This window comes from Primulina tabacum, chromosome 12 (assembly GCF_025594145.1).
Source record: "Primulina tabacum isolate GXHZ01 chromosome 12, ASM2559414v2, whole genome shotgun sequence".
NCBI lineage: Eukaryota > Viridiplantae > Streptophyta > Magnoliopsida > Lamiales > Gesneriaceae > Primulina > Primulina tabacum.
The window spans coordinates 39,119,625-39,135,278 of NC_134561.1; the positions used below are offsets into that span (position 1 = coordinate 39,119,625).

The 15,654-nt window shown below is 32.5% G+C and overlaps 2 protein-coding genes across 3 annotated transcripts; both read right to left on the reverse strand.

Moving 5' to 3' along the window:
* Positions 1-1,275: 1,275 nt before the first annotated feature.
* LOC142521094 (sm-like protein LSM1B) lies at positions 1,276-3,927 on the reverse strand. Of its 2 annotated transcripts, XM_075624285.1 has the most exons (5): positions 3,513-3,923; positions 2,442-2,510; positions 2,237-2,352; positions 2,091-2,153; positions 1,276-1,752 (listed from the first exon to the last, which is right to left on the reverse strand). In XM_075624285.1, exons 1-5 carry the CDS (start codon positions 3,571-3,573, stop codon positions 1,675-1,677), a joined length of 387 nt encoding a protein of 128 aa, XP_075480400.1. In that variant the 5' UTR covers positions 3,574-3,923; the 3' UTR covers positions 1,276-1,674. The 2 variants fall into 2 exon arrangements, with proteins under 2 accessions (XP_075480400.1, XP_075480401.1); XM_075624286.1 differs by lacking the exon at positions 2,442-2,510 and having other exon boundaries at positions 3,513-3,927.
* A 2,527-nt stretch (positions 3,928-6,454) lies between these two features.
* Positions 6,455-10,999, reverse strand: LOC142520672 (uncharacterized). Its single transcript, XM_075623759.1, has 13 exons — positions 10,522-10,999; positions 10,155-10,298; positions 9,868-10,080; positions 9,710-9,799; positions 9,439-9,546; positions 8,840-9,109; positions 8,469-8,625; positions 8,286-8,363; positions 8,083-8,183; positions 7,621-7,791; positions 7,428-7,502; positions 7,110-7,217; positions 6,455-6,791 (listed from the first exon to the last, which is right to left on the reverse strand). Exons 1-13 carry the CDS (start codon positions 10,912-10,914, stop codon positions 6,504-6,506), a joined length of 2,196 nt encoding a protein of 731 aa, XP_075479874.1. The 5' UTR covers positions 10,915-10,999; the 3' UTR covers positions 6,455-6,503.
* Between the last annotated feature and the right edge of the window lie 4,655 nt (positions 11,000-15,654).

Sequence of the window (15,654 nt, forward strand, 5' to 3'; positions counted from 1 at the left end):
AAAAATGTAGGTAATATTTATTAATTATATTTTTAAAAAAATTTAGAATTTTCGGGTCAACCAAAACCCGACCCAACCCGTTGATTTTTTTCGGATCAGCTATCGAGTTCAACTCGATCTGACCCAAACCCGAAAACCTCAAACCCAAACCTGCTTTTTTCCGAGTTGGACCGTATCGAATTGGTGAGTCAAGTCAGATTTTGACATCTCTATTAAATATAACACTAAAACTTCCATTTTTTTTCTACAACTCCAATATAAAAACGAATAATTACAATTGCTTCAGAAAAAATAAATTAAAAAAATAAATTTTCAAAATATTTCATCTTATCTAACAATAAATTTTTTTATTCAAATAGAAAGATATGTTAGATATATGTGTCTAAAAACATATTATTAATGATTTGAAATTTGTATATTTATACAGAATTAAAATATCTCGAAAATTGAACATTACTCATAATTTCATAATAGAATTTGGGTCATTTTACAAGTTAAGTTTATTCAGCTTGTAAGAGCAAACAAAAACCTTTGTTCTTATCGATCACCATTTAGCAAGAAAGTGGCGAGGTCATGTTTCAAGTTTTATACTTAAATGAATTTAGTATAAAGTAATTTGAAAAACGTTTTTAGTTTATTATAATTTTAATTATATCATCTCAATTATTATATCGAAAAACACATAAATATACAAAATTAAAAAATAAATATTTAAATTTTTGAAATTTTTTACTATAAAAATAACCATTAAAAGACATGATCAGTTAAGATAACTAAAATATTTAGAAGAGATGTTAAATAAACACTTTGACTTTTTGAATTCTTTTCTGAAATGTGAATCAATTCTTTGAGGAAATGATCCTAGAATCTTGTATGTGGATATAGATCAGTCAACTAAAATAAGTGTGGAATTAGACTGAAATATAGATTGAATATTTAAAATAAACTGAACTGATAACTGAAATGAACACAGAAATTTTTCTGAATGATCGAAGACTTCAAATATTTCTACGTCGTCTTTTTTATCACGAGGATAAAATTTCACTATAAGATTTTGATATATTACAACAAATTATAATAAACAAATTGTAATAATCAACTTCAGTTGATCTTACACACTGTCAAACTAAAACTATTAGTCTAACCATTCTTAAATTGTTATAAAACTAAAAGAATGTAGCTGGAATGCTGCTGATAAATACAATGATTGTAGAGCTTAAAAATGCAACCTCTAAACTTGAAAATATGCTCGTGGAGTGTATGGCAATTGAAAAGTTACCATAAAATGGATAAGTTTCACCAGTTCACTTCTTATACACAATGAACAATTGAAAATCAGCCAAGCAGATAGATACCAAGCTCCATTCAGTCACAAACAAAATTTCAGTCCTTCCAAAACACCAAAAAAAAACCATGGAAGAGCAACCCCCATCCCAAAAAAAAAAAACCCCCACCACCATCGATCCAGATTATCAAGCTAAATTTCTTTCTTAGTTATATCAATCGATCGTTTAACTAAATTTTCTAAATCCATGCTACACACAACGCTGAATTCTGATAAAATAGAACACAAGCAAAATGATCCTCCATTCTGACTGATACTCCCATGCTGCGGCGAGCATCCGCGATAATATTTGCAGACGTCATGACATGGTACGGATGAAGCCTTGTAACTCAATCCATATCAAGAAAATCCATCCTTTGTTTCATCATCCCCTTGAGCTCTGAAGACTCCCTTTCTGCTTTCTTTGCCTGGTCCAACAGAGGAAAAGGACTTGAGCCATTACAATAGCACCTCAGAAGTGCACGATTAAAGAGGAGAAAAGCAAAATGATAGGTCAGGTCAAAGCACAAATATTTCCCTTTGAAACCTTAATCTCCGTCTGAATACCACATCTTACCCCAACACCACCGGACAGGAAAAAATGATGATATAAAAGAGAACCATTATTCTGATTAAAATCTACTTGAAGTTCCAACCTTTTCGAAACTAAAGGGACAAGAAAGTTGCAAGCTAAAAACTTATTCCATGTCTCACAAAGAAACACAGTTAAACAAGGAGAAGATAAACACCATGAGTGTATGCTTACCCTTCTTATCTCTGCAGGTGAAACACAAGTCATGTGTGAAGGAAGTTCCTCTTTGTCCAGGTCCTGACAAGTCATATCCCACCTTATGTCAGTGGGGAAAAAACAAAATGGTCTGAGAGTAAATTTCAGTATATCACATCACATACCAGCTCCCCAATTAACACAACATTTTCTCCACGAATCACATACAGACCTAATGGAATGTCACAATACAGATCGCCAACAATAACACGCTCACATGCGCCTTCCAAAACTGCATTAGCTACATATACGATATTAAAAAATTAGTTAGAGATATGATATTGGAATGTGATGGAAAACAAAAAAGTAAGAAGAATTCAAAATCAATACCAAATTGATCGAAGGAACGAAAAATCCCTAATAGTTTCCTCCCATCTCGAAGTAATACAAGAAGTTTCTCTGGAAAGAGGCAAGCATTTCAATTCAGGAGGTAAGAATCAGTTTGCAAGAGTGTTTAAACAGACCATATCCCATAATGAAGTAAAGAACTATAAACTGAATAGCTCTGAAACTGCTAAGTTTCAAGATTAATAAGCACAGCATCTCAATATATCCCATGAGGTTATGCATATATAATCTCGCTGGCCAGCAATTCAAATAATGTCTACATTTAAAGAGTAAAAAAAATGTCCAACCACCTCTATTGTAACAAGTATCTTTGAATTCTATGATGTCTAACAATGATTAAATTTTAACGCATAGTCTCATCATTTCCCAACAAAATACATTATTTATATTCGATAAGAATTGAGAACCCATTAGTATTTACGTAATTTTCATTTTTCCAACCACTAACTAGCTTAATTTCCTTTGGCATTCATCAAAGCAACAACCTATTCGTCGTATCATAGAAAAAGCCCGGCACTATAAGCTACAGAGACACAATTACATGTTGGCGCCTCAATCTAGAAACTAAGATTCTCCAGATAAGGTTGGAAGCCTCTAACTTTATTTTCTCCAGAAAAATTATGCTCGTAGCAGATTACAACTATCGAAAACCAAAACACAAAGCAATACTAAAAAATTCAGGACAACAAATGCCAACAATAGAACCATGCATAAAGTATATAGCTGGAAAAAAATGCAAGAATCAACAAAACATTCAATAAAATAAAGCGAAAAAAATCCAATTCTCAACACAATTATATCTCAAATACCAATCAAGAACGCAACCTTATCAAACCAGGCAAAAACAAAACAAAAGAAAACAAAAGTTTAATACATAACTCGAAAATACAAAACTACAACATGAACTCACGACACTAAAATCAAAGAAGAATGCAAGAATCAAAGCCCATAACAAAAGGAAAAACAAAAAGGGAAAAAACCCAAAAGGCATGTTATCTACCACTTCCAATTCCTATCATAAAAAATTAACTAATACTCGGAAGAAAAGCGTACTGTCAAGATAGCTGGCAAGAGATGTGGAGAGGTAAATATCTTCCGGGCCTGCCCAAGACATCGATGTGGTTCAAAACAAGATTTCAAATTTTTCGGTATTCTCCAATAATTAACCGAAAAATCGAACAAGTTCGATGAAACAAATTGCATTGGCAGCTCAGATTTGCCTTGTTTAATTGCACTCCACACCAGAAGAGGAAACAAAATACCGAAAAAGCGTCAACTTTGTAAACCTGCAACAACCCTACTACAAGAATATGAGTAAAACGGGAGAGGTTTGGTTGACTTTTGGTTGAAGAAATCAGATCTGAGAAACCCTAAAATCTATAAGAATATCTAGCATGTACCAAGCCAGAATACAAAGGGCTTATACCCAAAAAGTAGAGATGCGTAATCAGTCATCCATGATAATGGAAATTTATGATTAAATGGTTGCTTAAAATCATACCCTGCATTGTGAATATATTTGGTTTTTTTTTTAAATAATAATAATAATAACAAGGTTCTAAATAATATAATATAAAAAATATTTTTATTGTTGGTGTGAATTAATAAAATTTGGGTAAATCAAAATTTCGTACACCGAAATCTTTTTAGTATTTTATAAAAACAAAAATTGACCATAATTTTTCACATCTCTGTTAAAACTTAGGATAATATTAAATTTCAAAATCAAGATAGAAATATTTTTATTTTTATACTTTACTCATATATCATAAAAAATTATGAAATTTTTTGAAAACATAGTACAAAAGTATTTATTTTTTTATTTTAAATAAATCAAAATTTTATAAGGAAAACTGTTGTATATCTCATAATATAAAGTATAATTTTGTTTCACGTACAAAATACAATACATGAAATTTTTATTTTTAATCATTTAGCATACACGTTTTACTTCTCGGGGGAACTGAAAAAATTTAAGGGAAGACATATAAAAAAAAAAAAAAAAAACCTCCAGTTATTTCCAAGCACTCATCCGTAATTTACAAAATTAAACATTACATTCAATTTAGTATAGTCCAGTTTTGACCTAAATCCAAGAACAAAAATTGAAGGAAAGACGCATTAAAGTTACTAAACATTCATACTCCACTACTCACCAAGGCAGATATTGTGGCGCCCCAAAACTCGCCACGTAATCATACAACATGTGACGTCATGTACATAAAAAATTTCTTTTCGACGACGTAATAATATAATGCATATACGACAAAATAATGCAATCACCACACTATCTACGTCAGTGTAGCAGAAACAGTAAAATAAATACACACATATAACTCAAATAAAACAATAAGCTATACTGTATCTATCTACTATTATTTACAGGATTTTTTGACTAGACATATCTAGTCCTTCACCACTATCATGTCTCACGGCATAGTCCTGTAATCTGTCCAACAGAAACAGCCCCCAAAGAGTGAGCATATACAATAATCATCATCGCAATAAATAACAGTTATATTAACAACAACATAAGATATAACTGAAATGATAACAGAAATACCCCATTTGTCGTTTCTGGACAATCAGCAATCAACAACCTCAACAATATCATACTGCAACAATAACATCGACGATACGTCGCACCCCAACTCTGGCGACATCAATATCGTCGAACAAACAACAACATCGACGATACGTCGCACCCCAACACCGGCGACAGCAATATCGTCGAACGAATAACATCCACGATACGTCGTACCCCAACTTCGGCGACAACAATATCGTTGAACGAACAACATCAACGTGACGTCTCCCAACAACGACAGCCAACAACATCAACAATAATAAACAACAGCAAATATAATATCAAATCACTCAATTCCGGTGATTTACCATCGTTCAACACAATAGTATTTATCAATACTAAAAAATAACAACGTATGCTCGTACGTCAATACGTACCTGATAATCGAGTATATATAAAATATGGCTATTTCTTTGATCTTGAGGCTTGTAACGTATCTAAATAATTCAACAAGAATTATCAGATCATTGTCATCGTATCAACACAATCATAACAGCCTCAATATATAACATCAAATAGCCCAACAACAATTAATTCAACAAAATATAAAACTCGATTATAAACTCTTATCGTTCAACAATTTAATATTCTGGTGTATTTATTTCACAATACTACCATGAATTACACCCTAATTAATTAACTTCAAATAATATGCTATTTTACAACATCCGTTAAATTACGAAAACTTTATATCAACGCGTGTCCTATACTTCGTAGACTCCGAATATATAATCAGAATTAACAACAACTAACTAACAACGCTCCTATCTCAATCCAACTATTAAAAATCTCTAATTAAAATGAATTAGGAATAATTCAAAATAACACCACTATAATCTTCTCTATTTCGTTAAAATCATACACTATTCAACAATCTTCAATTTCAGTATGATTTAACAATTTATCAGATTTATTCTAGAAATCGACGGATTTCAAATATCACAAAAACTATAAAATTTATACCCAAATCGAAGACCTCGTGTCAACGATTCCAAAACTTGAGTCGGTTCATCGATTGTATAAACCGATTAATCGCACGATCGAAAAAAAAATCAAAACCCTCACCTCTCTCGTCTAACAGTGTGTTGCGGTGGAATTGAATTGAAAGTGTTGCGGTGGAATTGAATTTCAATTCAATCTACCGCCTCAATTTTCTTTTTTTTTTTAATATTTTTTTTATCTTTTAATATTATATTATATTATTATAATATAATATAATATCATATATAATATTTAACATTTTAACACCGATATATCTCTTTGGATCATTCAAATGACCAAATTTTCAAAAAACTTAAAACATGAAACTTCTATATCTTTGAGTTTTCTACGTTATATCCAAATTTCAAATCATTTGGACTTCATATGACCAAATTATGTCATATTCTACTATTTAAAAATCATTAATTATTTAGTAATCTTACGTTACTAAATCAACAAACTGTGATATTTACTTTTCATCCATTACATATATCATAACAAACTTCAATGCATCCGCAGCATGCAAGAATGGTGCACAGCTGAGTGAGAGTGATGGCACACTTGTCGTTAAGTCGATTATAGGATTGAATGAAACACATGCAGCAGCAGGAATGGACCATCCGTCCGCAGCAATCTGAAGCTCCCTTAAATATCATTTCTCGAGTTTCGTATAACTTGGGTTCAGCACTTTCAGGAGGCCGGTTCTCAGCTGTGGCCTCCAGATCACCGAAGCCAATGCCAAGGCTTCGCAAAAGTGTAATCTTCTGCAAAGTCACAGTTTGAAGGAACATTTTACCCCTTTCACTTCTTGTACTTCAAAGGAGTTGCTTTAGAACGAAATTAGCATATACTGATATGAGGCAGACAAGTGCAGAGGAAACGAAGCTAGCTGATCGTACAGACAAATGTAATTGATAAAATTAAATATAAATACTAAATAAGTGTATGAAGTGGTAGTGGTAAAAAGGTAGTGTGCTAGTTAAAAGAAGGGGTATAAATATACAGTGCTTTATTATCTATGATCAGTTCGAGGAATGTCTGGAGACCCAATCTCCAACTAGTATCAGCTTCTACATATATACCTTTTGTATTGTGTCTGACTTGGTAGATATCTTGTCACTGTTAGTCTCAACCAGAGTGATTCTCGTATACTCGGAAGGAACCCTGCTATGCAAGCTCAGTTTCGTAACCTACAAGTACAGTGTAATTCCAGTAAAAAAATCATTTAATTGGCAGAGATCGAGTGTTAATCAAGATTTGCAGCCGACAATAACAACCATTTAAAGAGCTTTCAACTAAGGGTTATTTTAAGCTCATGAGTACAAATAAAATTAGAACTCGATTCAGATTAGTTATACATTTAGATATCATAATTTTAGATTGAGAACATGAGAGCAAACCTTTTCCTCTAGAGCTTTGCTTCCTGTAAACCACGCATGAGATGTAAGGGCGTCGATTTGTCTCCTCGCAAATACCTGTTAGAAGTACATAGCCAAACGAAAATGGAATTAAAGTTGTATATATGTCATCAAAATATTTTCAATTTCATGAGTTTTACGAAGGTGACTCATTGTCAATAAATTGAAGACATACACTGTCAAGAGGTATATCTTTTGCCTGTTGAACTTTCGTTTGTATTACGAAACTGCTCGAATCGGCCAACGTCCCGCCAACTTCAACAAAGTCAGGAAAGTTCCCACAATATCTTCCTGATACAAACAATGGACATCCAGATGACAGGTCTGGCAAATGAAATGGATGAAACTGCAATGAGAAAAGCAGTTGGATGTCAGGGTTTTGTAGAGTACGTTGGATAGACGTGCTATATAATCAAATTCTGATTAATCAAGTGCATAACGCAATGATTCGAGATAATAAGATTAGAGTGTATAGTAAGTGTCGAAGCATTTTGTATACTGAAAATAGGGACATGATAGTATGCAATTTTGTTCTCTGCGATTTCAATTATGATATTCCGGTCTAATGAAACAGGAACAAACAAATGTTTGTTTACTCCCGACGATCGTAAGGTATCACTGTTATAATTAATCATACCTCAAGTGAATCGAGATCCTTCGAAGCATCAATGCTTATATCTGCAAGTATGACTTTTGACGCATTGCTTATTAGTCTTTCCAACAGCACGTTCACAGAATCTGGATAAAGTGAAATATTAGAATTTCCTTTAAAGAACTAGGATATGGTATGAAGAAACGAAGCTTGTACACAAGGCAACGGAATGGAACGTTGAAACCAACCTACATCAAAGGCAGCATCATAATAACCCCTTCCAATTTGTGCAAGCATTTGCAAGAAATAATGGTTGCAATATGAACCTGAATGCACAATGCTGACTCGATGTCAATAGTAATACAGTAAACAGTAAGAATAAGATCAAGTGCAAAGAAGACAAACAAACAAAGGGATGACTAACAAGTCACCTATGCCAAATGTCCAAATTCGTGGACTTGTCAAGCCTCCCTCCAAAAGGTGAGATTTCATGGTTTCACAAATATCTTTTTCGTCTTCAACCGATCCATCAGTAATGAGGAAAATGATGGGAAGAACACCACTGGTTTTGGAGAACATATTGATTGCCTAACATGAGAAAAGATAATAGAAATTAGCAGAGGTAAAACATAATTCATCATCCAATTTGTGCATTCCGACATGATTTTGCTTTTAATTAAACTTAATACATTAACAGCTATTACCCAAATTGTCTGGCATGCAGAAGGTCAAGATACGGGCAAATAAAAAATAAAATCAGAACTTCATGGATCACTGAATTATGTAATTTATAAAAAAAAACCTGGTTCAGAGGAGTCGAGATATTTGTGCTTCCCTCTGCAATAAAATTCACCCCAATCCAATCTGAAGCTTTTTCAATCACTTCCTTAGTTGCCGATACCATGGATGTGGAAAATGATGAAGAATTTCCATTAAAAGCTACAATGTTGAAAGTATCTACAGGGTTAAGTTTTAATAGAGCAGCTAAGACTGCTGTTTTAACATTCTCGAGTGGACTTCCCCGCATGCTAGCACTTATATCAACTACAAATACAACTTCTTTTCTGAAAACCTGTAAAAGTTGGCAACTGATGAGATTAGGGAAACATGAAACTTTCCTATCTAATTCTGAAATAACTGAAGCAGAGCCGCAATACAGAAAATAAAAGGAAACGTGACTTGAAATTTTTATAAAACTTATTTAACTTCCATTTCAGGATTGAACTTGACGATTAATAACTTCCGGTCTAAAGTCTTTAATTCTAGCAAAATGCAACGGTAGAAGGTAATTTATCATTTCCGTTAGTTGAAAGATATTTGATTTAGGCATCATACAAGGGGAAATTTTGCACTAGTAATAAGAGAAAAAAATTTATCAGCCTAAGGGGACTCCTTACCAACCTTCATTTCCCCTGGGTATAGATAAAAGCAAAACATCTCTCTCTGATCATAATCATGAAGAGATGGAGATTGCAACAGTACACCAGATACTATATCACTTGAAGAAACCTGAAAAGTACATGAAAAAGCTAGAAAACAAAAGATAGTAAATCGGATGCTTGGCTAAGCTCTTACTTTAGACACGAAGAACCATCCGGGGAAACGTTTTGTGTGCAAACATAACGAAATAGAGTATACAAGAAAAGTTCAAAGCGTGTAGCTCGTATCTTACATGGTATGAAAAACTGAAGTCATTCCTCGACCACGTTGAAACTTCCCTCTCACACGAAAATCCTATGTTCCTGGTTTCGTGTGTTATTCTCTGTGAGAGGTGAAGAAATTAGAATTTCGGTCCCCGGAATATAAAGTGACCTGCCTAATATGATGTACCTTCAGAGGATGTGTAGAACATTCACACGAGACTTCAGTTCCTACGCCGGAATTTACATTCACTAAAATACTTTCCATTTTAGGTAGTTTCTTCATCACAGGGACAACATAGGAAGGAAAAGTGAACGGCACAGTAAGGCTAAATTTCCCATCTTGATACAACAACTTCTGGGACCAACTGACTCTCACGGATAGCTCGGTTCCGCCCTCCACCTAGGAAGAAAAATTCAGTGACACGTGCAAAGTGGGAAAAATAATTCGAAATGTTTAGAGAAACTGGCAATCACCTGGGGTATTTTTAGTGTGTATATCCGGCCTTTTATCAGGACTCCATCTTTATAGTCTGCTACCTTTTCTAACTCTATAGTACTAACCAATTCGGTATAGTATGACTTAAGAGGAGTTTCAACCTCTACACCTAGAACTGATCCCTGTTAGCCAATTAATGCTTAATAAAAAGTGAAGTTAAGACAAAATTAGATCAAGTAGCTTCGTCTAAAGAAATCACTGGACTTCAATATCAATGGAAAGCCAACCGATAAAATTCGGCACTGATGATGAAAATCATGGTTCATATTCAATATGTCAACGAAAATGGATCTGCGGAAACACACCACACACACGAAGTCAAGAAAATATGCGCACCAGTATTACCTGTTCACCCACCGGTACGGCAACGAGACAGTTACAGTTCGTACTCGCGGCGACACAATGCACGTGCCACGCGCCGCTAATTGTAACGAAGGCCATATCCAAGTGGCAATCAACCTTCATCGACATCCCATGCATGTGCAACGGAATTAAGGCCGGCGGCTCGCACCTGCCGTAAACGTAGGGTTGGTAGCTGGGAACATTCGGATTGTCAACAACAGAAGGGTCATAAATCTCGGCGTACAGCATGACTGCCTTCGGGAGGTAAGTCTCCGGCTCCGCCATCATCGACAGCGTGCGTGGCGGTGATGAAACGGTTGATACGTCGTTGCCGTAGTAGATTCTTTTGGACAGCTTGAGGCCGAGTTCGATCGCCTTGGAGAATTCGTCAGTCATTGTTTCGTTTGAGCAGATGAGGATGAAATGGGTTTTGCGAGGAAGGAAGCTAGGAATGAATAGTTTTTGGAAGACGAATGCGATGAATCAAGCAGAGTATCCTATTGCTATATTAATATTAATTTTGCAAAAAAACAAAATTAACCTGAGTGTTGTAAAAATTTACGATAAAAAATTTTAAATTCATAAAATATATTAAACTATAAACTCTATAAAATTTTGTCTATCTAATTGTGTTTTTTTCATAAATTGAAAGACCTATTTATAAATTTTTTTGAAAATAATTCAAAAATAAATAAATCATTAAATACATTATCACACACATTAATTTTCAATATTTATAACTCTAATTTTGAACGTTGAATAATATCAATTCTTTATTTACAACAATGAGATGATTTTACACACGAATATAGATATTGTCTCTCAAAAAAATATGGTCTTTTACAAAAAAATATAAATAAAAACATCTAAAAGTTGTGGATATTAATTCTCTTACTTTATCTATGGTATTTTTGACCTAACTCTCTCTCACTGCCCGACTTCTGTTGGTGCTAATTTGAAATTGAAAACCAATATCTTCACTTTCATAAAATTCTACTTGTATTATTTACAAGGGAATAATTGGCCTTAAGCAACTCTTTTTTTTTATATCTTTAATTAATTGGTCAAAGGATGCAGGTGGGGAGTAACTTTCAAGTTGTAATAATATAATATAATATAATATAATCATAAAAAGGAACATGCGTGTTACAAAATTAGATTAAAAAGATTTGCATGCATTTGGATTGAGATTCTGTTTCCTCTATTTTAATTTGTGCTATATGAATATATATAATATATATATGGTATATATTACTGATTTTTAATTTTCATTATCTATCTTAAAGGCATCTTTCACACTATTTTGGTGTTGGGTTTCCTCCAACGGAATAAAATAGCTCAGCTTCATTTTTCTCTGCGTCAAATTTAGCGTAGAGGAGTTTTCTTTTTTAATTTTTTTTAGTTTTTTAAATTATAAATATTTATAAAAAAAATTATAAATATTAATTTTTATTAATATTATTCATATAATAATATATGAATAATATGATATTATTATATTAATTTAATATATAGAAATATTTAAAAAAAAGATGAAAAGTGGGTCGAGCTATTCGATTCAGGTGGGTTGAGCCCTTCAGCTTTGGGTCGAGCTGCTCGACTCACTTCGAGTACTCGCTCAATTTTTTAAGACCGCACCGTAGTCTGAAACCATAAATTTTTTTATCCCATACAACTCTTTTTCCTCTATTTAAAAAAGTCAAAATCCCTTTTATTTAATTAAATTTTAAATGGGTCATATATTTTTATATTTGAACGACCATATTCATCCCATAAATAATACCATGTGTCATATTTTTTTGTTCAATTAGTATAAACATTCAAGGACACAACTAAAATAAAAATACGAATTCGAATTCAGATAATTTCAATGCAAATATAATAAAATATAAACAAACTAAATCATCAATAATTTGGAAAATCGAATCCGGATCCAGATCCTCCAAAATACCAAAATATTTTCCAAATGAGCTGCTCTCATGTTGACGACGTTCTGCATCTCTTTTTTGCATAATTCTTGCTCGTTTATTTTGAACAATTTGACGCATTTTTGGATCGTCAATTTTGCTTAAATTCATGTACAAAACTTTATTCTCCTCCTGAATTTTAGCCAATTCTATTTGTTGTTGTCGAATTTCTAGTTTTTTTTTTTTGCTCATTTTGCAATGCTAACAGCTTAATATCATAATTTTGTTGCACATCGGTAGATCCCTTTTGCAATACATTGATAAGCTCGTGATGTCCTTCCTTCATCGTGGAAATTAATTCCGATATATTTTCTTCTCTTTTTTTTCTTTAATTTGGATTTTTTCACTCCAAGAGGTCGTTGAGATAGAGTTCTACCTGCATTTTCACCACTGCTTAAATTAATTGAAAATGAATTTACTGCGGGAGAACCTGATATTGGAGATTCTGGTTCTTGAGTATCCGACTGTGATGAATTCAAATTTGTGATATTCATGGTTTCTCAAGTAATGATGATCATGTGGGCTTATACATACATACATATATATATATATATATTATATAGTAAAAGATCATTGTGATATTTATTTTTTAGAGTTTATAATTTTATAATTTCTTTATTTTAGTTGTGGCTATTAACAAAAAATTATATGTTTAAATAAAAATTATATGACTTTTACTTTTATAAATCACTTGAATAAAATATGATAAAAATCATTGTGATATACTTTTTTAGAGTTTATAATTTTCTACTCTCTTTATTTTACTTGTGGCCACTAGCCAGAAATTATATGTTTACATAAAAGTTATATGCCTTTTTGTAGAGATAATTTTTAAACTCATTAATCTAATTGTGGTCATTAGATAGAAATTATATGTTTAAATAAAATTATGTCTTTTTTCAGAGTTTTAATTTTCTAATCTCTTTATTCTACTTGTGGCAAAGCTAGAAATTATATGTTTAAATTAAGAGTAGGTATCTTGTGAGACTGTTTCACGGGTATTTATTCGTGAGATGAGTCAATCATGCTCATATTTACAATAAAAAATAATATTTTTATGGATGACCCAAATAATAGATTTGTCTTATAAAATTGACCTGTGAGAATATCTCATATGAGTTTTGCTGTTAAATTATATGTTTTTAAAAAATATTAACTATATCACGTAGTTTTGTTTCGATATTTAATTCGTTTTTTTTAAATGTTTATAGTTTATGTTTATAAATTACTTTAATAAAATATGCTCAAAAAAATTATTGTGATATAATTTTTTAAAAAAAGTTTCTAATTTTTAAATATCTTTACTTCTGCTCGTTGACTAAAATTTATGTGTTAAAATAAAAAAAATTGCGTCCAACATTTTGTTGTGGTTTACATTTATAAGTTACATGAATAAAAAACGTTGAAAGATCATTGTGATTAGAGCCGTAAATTTGGATTGAGTCCATCGGGTTGGCCCATTCCGCCAAACAATTAGAGTGAGTTGGGTTGAAATTTTTTCAACTCATTTAAAATTGGCCTAAATGAGCCTGTTAAGATTGGTTGGGAGTGAAAAAGTGTTTAAAAGGGAGGTTGAATAAACACTTGACAATTTTCACAATCTTTTCGAATAATGAATCGGTTTAGTGATAAATTGAATTCAGGAATCTTGTTGTCAATGCCAATCAGTTAACTAATGAAAGTGCGGAAATAAACTGAATGACAGATAGAATAAAACTGAAATTGAAGGACTCAAGATTTGTGGATGTTCGGAGACTTTTCAAACACTCCTACGTCACATCTTCTATCTCGAAGATAGGATATTCACTAAAAATACTTTCATCTATACAAAGATTTGTACAAACCCACTTCAGTTTGGACTTAACAATACCAAAATTAAAACTCTTATTTCCAATATAATTTATCAGTACTCAATTGGTGTATAACTTTTTAGCACAACTGATCTCTACAAGATCGAATAATAATAAGCGTGAGCTTTTGAGAGATTTTGAACTAAAAGAATATACACAGAGTTCTGCTTGATAACTTGAATAGTTTCGTAGCTTGATTACCCTTCTTCAGCTGATCTTCTCGACTATTTATAGGCTTTGCTTCAAACGGTAACAATGAATGCATTTGAATCTTTATATATGTTGTATAGTCATGTCAATATTTTTCTGACAATCGTACACTGCAGCTTTTCTGAAATGTGGCGTTCCTACTACATGTTGCAGTCTGCTCTTGTACAGTTGTTGGTTGATAGCATCGTTCCTTAACTGATAATGTGTCAAACTGATATAGTCGATATGATTAACTGATTGCTCTCAACTGATTGTAGTGTAACTGATCAATTCCAACTGATCATCCAATTGATTACTTAGTTCAGTTAGCTTAGTTCAGTTGCCTTCGATTATATGCGCACTAATCTTCAGTTCGGGTAGCTAACAATTTACGAATTTTTTTGTTCAGTTACTCTCAGTCTTCTTGATCAGTTGTTCAATCTTTTCACGCTCAATTTATCAAACTCCAAAATTAAGCTTCCAACAATTTCTCCCTTTTAGGTGTTTGACAAAACTTACAATATGTGAACTGATCAAACTGAACTCTTCGTAGATAAAATAATCTTTTATTGACAACTATTTCAATGTACAAATTCGTACAAAGAATGAAAGAATAAAAGAATCTTCTATTGTCTAAAAATCCTCAAAATCTACCAAATTTCTCAACTGAATATAAAGACTTTCTTCTAACTGATCTGGATTTCTTTAATGTTTTGCTATTTTATCGGCTAGTCTTTGATCAGTCAGTTGACTAGGTCTCTTCTTGGATAGTTTCTGCTGTTCTCCTACCTCTTCCCCTTTTGTGTCAAACTCACCAACCCTGCTGGATAATGCACGAACTTCCGAGATGACATTAGATATGATATTCATTATTTGTTCTTGCATCAGATCCATTCTCTTTGTCACCACAGTTTCCAAAAATTCAATGCGATTTTTGAACATGTCTTGAGTCTGGAAATGTGCTTGAACTGTCACTCGATCTTTCTTTAATTTATCTATTTGGAGAAATAAGGAAGTAATATCCTTTGTAACCTGGTGTAGGTTCTTCATTGTATTCTCCTTCATAGAATCAATCTTCAAAGTGTGCAGCAGTTGGATTGACTTGATATCATAAATAGATGAAATCAAAT

Bases quoted from the DNA above. Each gene is read 5' to 3' on its own strand.
- LOC142520672 (XM_075623759.1), bottom strand. From the start codon at position 10,914: ATGACTGACGAATTCTCCAAGGCGATCGAACTCGGCCTCAAGCTGTCC. The intron at 10,081-10,154 runs GTGATTGCCAGT...TTTTCTTCCTAG, and splicing joins ACACACTAAAAATACCCCAG to GTGGAGGGCGGAACCGAGCT. The intron at 7,792-8,082 runs GTATGATTAATT...TTCTCATTGCAG, and splicing joins AGGATCTCGATTCACTTGAG to TTTCATCCATTTCATTTGCC.
- LOC142521094 (XM_075624285.1), bottom strand. From the start codon at position 3,573: ATGTCTTGGGCAGGCCCGGAAGATATTTACCTCTCCACATCTCTTGCC. The intron at 2,353-2,441 runs GTATTGATTTTG...TCGTATATGTAG, and splicing joins TCGTTCCTTCGATCAATTTG to CTAATGCAGTTTTGGAAGGC. The intron at 1,753-2,090 runs GTAAGCATACAC...CTGTTGGACCAG, and splicing joins CACCTGCAGAGATAAGAAGG to GCAAAGAAAGCAGAAAGGGA.